At 41.8% G+C, this 5,270-nt stretch overlaps 1 protein-coding gene across 2 annotated transcripts; it reads right to left on the bottom strand.

Moving 5' to 3' along the window:
- Positions 1-1,837: 1,837 nt before the first annotated feature.
- Positions 1,838-4,798, bottom strand: LOC105514633 (lithostathine-1-alpha). Of its 2 annotated transcripts, none has more exons than XM_011946129.1 (6): positions 4,742-4,798; positions 4,331-4,440; positions 3,572-3,690; positions 3,127-3,264; positions 2,297-2,408; positions 1,838-2,101 (listed from the first exon to the last, which is right to left on the bottom strand). In XM_011946129.1, the coding sequence occupies exons 2-6, from the start codon at positions 4,392-4,394 to the stop codon at positions 2,034-2,036; spliced, it is 501 nt and encodes a 166-aa protein (XP_011801519.1). In that variant the 5' UTR covers positions 4,395-4,440; positions 4,742-4,798; the 3' UTR covers positions 1,838-2,033. The 2 variants fall into 2 exon arrangements, with proteins under 2 accessions (XP_011801519.1, XP_011801520.1); XM_011946130.1 differs by having other exon boundaries at positions 1,839-2,093.
- Between the last annotated feature and the right edge of the window lie 472 nt (positions 4,799-5,270).

The raw sequence follows: 5,270 nt of genomic DNA, 5'->3' as shown, positions 1-5,270 counted from the left end.
ATTAAGAGCTAGAAATGATTGGTCTTAGTGAGGAAGGCATGTTCAAAACTGAGATAGGCTAAAAATGAGTTCTCTTGTCCCAAACAGCCAAGTTGTGAACAAAAAGGAAAAATTCTTGAAGAAAGTGAAAAGTGTTATTCCAGTGAACACATAAATAATTTTTAAAAGCACATCCTTATTGCTGACTTGGAGAAAGTCAGCAACACTCTATGAAGGCTGAGAGAGTTGAGGAAACTGCCTAAGAAAAGTCTGAAGCTAGCAGAGGCTGGTTCATGAGGTTGCAGGACAGAAGTTGTCTCCATAACATCAAAGCTCAAGGTAAAGCAGCAAGTGTTGATGGAGAAGCTTTAGCAAGTTATCCAGAGGATCTAGCTAAGATAATAAAGATAGTGACACTAAAGCCTGGATGAGAGCATCTGTTTATAGCATAGTTTATTGAATATTTTAATTCTACTTGTTGAGACCTGTATATCAGAAAAAAAGATTTTTCAAAAATATTATTGCACCTTGATGATGCACCTTGTTGCCTAGGAACACAGATCTATGCAAGAAGATTTATGATTTTTTCATGCCTGCTTCTAACACAAAATCTGTTTTGCAGCCTAAGGATCAAAAAGTAATTTCACCTTTCAATTTTTATTATTTAACAAATACATGTTACAAGGCTACAGTTGCCATACATAGTGATTCCTCCAATGGATCTGGGCGAAGTAAATTGAAAACCATCTGGAAAGAATACACTGTTCTAGATGCTATTAAGAACATTTTTGATTTAAGGGAGGAAGTCAATATATCATTATTGACAGGAGTTCGGAAGAAGCTGATTCCAATCTTCACGAATAACTTTGAAAGGATCAAGATTTCTGTGAAGGAAGTAACTGTGAATGTAGTGGAAATATCAAGAGAACTAAAATTAGAAATGCAGCATGAAGGGGTGACTGAATCGCTGCAATCTTATGATAAAACTTGAAAGGATGAGGAGCAGCTTCTTATGGATGAGCAGAGAAAGTGGTTTCCTGATATGGAATCTACTCTTGACAAAGGTGCTGTGAACATTGTTAAAATGACAACACAGGGTTTAGAACAACATATAAACTTAGTTGATAAAGCAGCAGCAGGGTTTGGAGAGGCCGACTCCAATTTAAAAGAAGTTCTACTATGGGAAAAATGCTATCAAATAATATGACATGCTATAGAGAAATCATTCATGAAGGAAGAATCAAATCAATGTGGCCAACTTCATTGTAGTCTTATTTTAAGAAACTTCCACAGCCACTCTAACCTTTAGCAACCACTGCGCTGCTCAGGCAGTAGCCATCAACATTGAGGGAAGACCATTCACCAGCAAAAGAATACTACTTGCTGAAGGCTCAGATGATTGTTAGCATTTTTTAGCAATAAAGTACTATTTCATTTAAGTATGTATGTTTCTTTTTCAGACATAATGTTATTGCTCATATAATAGATTACAGTATAGTGTAAAGAAAACATTTCTATACATTGGGAAGCAAAAAAACAAACAACAACAACAAAAACAAAAACAAAAAAACACCTGTGTAACTTGCTTTTCTGTGATATTACCCTTATTACAGTGGTCTGGAACTGAATGCAAAATATCTTTGAGATATGCCAGCATGTGAATTTTTGGTCAATCTCCATCTTGTTAGCATTGTCATAAGCAAAGCCACATATGTTCATAAATACTGAATTCCAATATGCATGGTATGTGGATGGACTTCTTAAAAGTGGATAGGCCAGAGCAAGCTTTGTTGTAATCAGTCTCATCTCAACCACCCAGGCATCAGCTGTGGAAATAGCAGACACAGCAAGACAGCACAATAGTGGAAACATGTTTATTTTTATTATTTAGGGTTCCAGAGACTGGGGTAGGTAAAAGTACCGAAGATTAATAAGGCAAACTCAGCAGAGAAGACAGTGTCCAGGTTGAGTTGAGTTGGAGAGATGGTCCGGTTTAATTTTTGACTCCGTAGTAATTGCTGGATCAGTTCTAGACATCTATTTTCCAGCAGCCTCTAGTTTTTGAACTTGCAGACAAAGGAGAACTTGTCTTCACAAGGCACATCCTTCCATTTCTGGAATCCTATAAGTCAATGAGAAGAGTTAGAATTGGGAGACCAGAAAGAGTATGACCCTCCTGGCTTTAGGACTCAGGACAAAAACCAAACACCCATTTCCTTAATGAGGAGTTCACCTTTCCTCTATCCCAGTCCCAGTTCCATCCCTAGAGCTTAGCAGAAGAGAACAGAAACAGGTGGATGGATTCTCTGTCTCTCACCTGAGCTTGAGGTCAGGCTCACACAGTAGCCAGGATTAACACTGCCTGGGGCTCCAATGTCCCAGGATTTGTAGGAGACCAGGGACCCACTGCTCCAGTGCCAGCGGCGGTTCTAGATGGGGAAGGGCCAGAACAGAGGCAGTGATCACTCAAAAATTCATGGAATCACTGGGCCTGTGTGCACACTCAGAAACATACTAAGACACAAGGGAAGAATAAACCTTGCTAAATATTGTTTTCTTTCCTTTGCTATTGCTCTAAACTTCTTTCCTGAACTGTCCAACTCATTAACCATGTTTCACCAAGAAATAAGTGTTATGAATTTGACATAGAGACCCAAAGTAGCTCACTTAAAAAGTAGTTCCTAATTTTTTGTCTTTGTGGCCCAGGACCCTCATATCCAGCATAGCATTGGCTGACCATTAGTTTTTGATATATTATATTATTTAGTGTACTACCAGGTTCCCAAATGCCAGTAGTACAGCCGTAGATTCTTTACCACAAGTCTCCTTTTCTGTATAGTCAGCAATCTAGTCTCTCTTATGACGCTGACAGTAACAAAATAGGTAAGAAGTTGGTTCATATAGATGCTTTGTTGACTGTAAACAGAATAAGTTTATTTATGAATGACCAGGACACCTAGGAAATTCAGCTTTCCACTTATATCTCTAATCACCTACAGTGCACCTTGCTACACAGGACATTATAGGATCTGTAAACAGCTTGAGTTCTGGAAAGTGACAAAAGCTGGTACTTAGGAGACCAGAGCATGAACCTCCTTCTTACTTCTCAAACCTGATCATTAGGAGATAAAGAAAGCTGCAGCCTACCTTTTTGGGGTCATGGAGGCCAGTCCAGACATTGAAGTCATGAGTGCCACTCTCCTTAATCAGTGAGGCCACGAAGGCACCCTCTGCCTGGGTGAGCACAGACACCAGGTTGCCCGAATTCATGTTCTGGCAGTAGAGCTGTTGGGGAAGAAAATGGAGCACGCAGTGGAGGAGGAGGGTGTGAGGGATATACTGAGTCCTCCAAGAAGATGGGTCATAAAAAGGACAGCACAGTAATGTCCCTGATGATGCTGTCACTGACCATGAGGTTCTTTGTGTTGGGAATGTGCTGAATAATGGGATAAAGTAGACTGGAAAGTTTGGGGCTGATGATAGTACAGCGAGGGGTTCAGTCTCGTCTCATTGCAGCCACTGAACACACTGGAGAGTGGCAGCTTCCCCTCCCTTCATGAGCCTCCCTTCCCACACTGCTCTCCTCACTCACATCTGCATCAACCCAGGTCTCACGGTCTTCATTAAAATAGTAGCAGTAGGAGCCATAGGCATTGGTGCCTTCTGGGCAGCTGATTCGGGCCTGGGGCAAGTCTGTCTGGGCCTCTTGGCCTGAAAAAGAACAGACAATTAAAGAAGGCTCTCAGGGTAAGGAAAAGGCTTGAAGATGAGGTAGGAGCTTCTGGGGTTCCTTTATAGAAACAGAATAATCTAGTCTGTTACGGAATGACTGCTCACTCTTGCTCCTGCATTCTACATCTTCTCTCTTTGGTTTATTTGATCAGGGCAAAAAAATCCCAGAATGAATTGGCTAAAGAAACATGTCTCCAGTTTCCCTTTTATGTCTGGAGCTCAGGCTCTTCTGCCTTTAAGAACTCAGTCTTCTGCTTTCTCAAGCCTGTCTTGGTTTCCCTGAACACAAGGCTCTCCTCAGTTCTACACCCCATTAGTGACTCTCTACACACAGACATCCCCAAATCCACCATCAAGTATATAAATTTAATCAGATTAACTCATCCCAACTGCAGGAGTAGCTTATAAGGGGTCATTTTAAATTCTAGCTCAAACTCCTTAATGAGGTATGGAGGTATATAAATGTGAAGAGATCAGCAATAAAGATCACTAAACACCACAAAACAACCCTTAATGGTGACTCTGCTTTTTTTTTTTGTTCAAGTAGACCCGTATGCTTGGGGATAGAGTGAAGTCTTCAGGGCTAGACAGACTTGGTTGGTTGGAAAAAAGATCTTACCTTGGCTCTGAGGCAGGAACATTAGGCAGGATATCAGCATGAAGTATGAGCCCGTCTGAGCCATGCTGAGCTGCAATGAATCTCTTGCTTAAGAGGCAAATCAACAATCTCTATAGGAGAACACAGAGATGGGGGTTCTGAGAGATGGAGAGCAAAGCACCTATTACCTTCCTTAAAACCTCCTCTTAGAATTTCTGAGACCAGGAAGGTCCTCTGAGACACCCATACCTTCAAAAGGTTCTCTTGAGAGTTTGAGGATTATAGACTCAGTAACCGAAAAACAGCTTTGGATCCCACTGAGGCTTCATTATGGCTAAAACCTCCTGGACAGAAACTCATGCTGTATCTTCCCCAAGATTTTAGATTTACAGTGCATGTTAGAGGTGCCCTCCTCCTGTAATGCCCACTTACCTGTTGGCTGAGTCTGAGTTGGCTTCTCAGGCCAGGTAGCTGCAGGAGCTTTATATCGGGATCTGAGATAAGAACCACGTCATTTAAGCAAAAGGGGTGAGGGCAAGGGGTGAGTTTTGGGGGCCTAGGGAGGGCATTGACAGTAAGAGCTTCTGGCACCAGTAGGAGCCTTTTCCTGGCACACCCTGGGAGTGGTCACAAATCAGGTCCCCTTCCGGCAAACAACTTGGCAAGCTGTCTAAGTCCAAGGTGGACTTGGCTGTTGCTCAGCAGAAAACAACTGAGGGTTCCCATGTCCCCTAACAACCCAGGGACGAACAGAGAAGAGTAGATTTCCTTCTACTCCCTGTAAATTTAGAGGCTCCCCTTTGGTGTCAGGCGCAGCTGGGAGATGGGGAGAAATTAACTGATTCCAAATAATTGAGAACAAGGTGCTTGTGGCATTAAGTGGTTCCTCCATGTCTTTTTAGGCTCACAAACCTCTCAAGACCTATCTCAAGAGGTAGGTTAAATTTATATTTCTAAACAT

The sequence above is a fragment of the Colobus angolensis genome, unplaced genomic scaffold, assembly GCF_000951035.1.
Source record: "Colobus angolensis palliatus isolate OR3802 unplaced genomic scaffold, Cang.pa_1.0 Scaffold249, whole genome shotgun sequence".
Taxonomy (NCBI): Eukaryota; Metazoa; Chordata; class Mammalia; order Primates; family Cercopithecidae; genus Colobus; species Colobus angolensis.
This window is presented reverse-complemented; position numbering and strand designations above follow the sequence as displayed.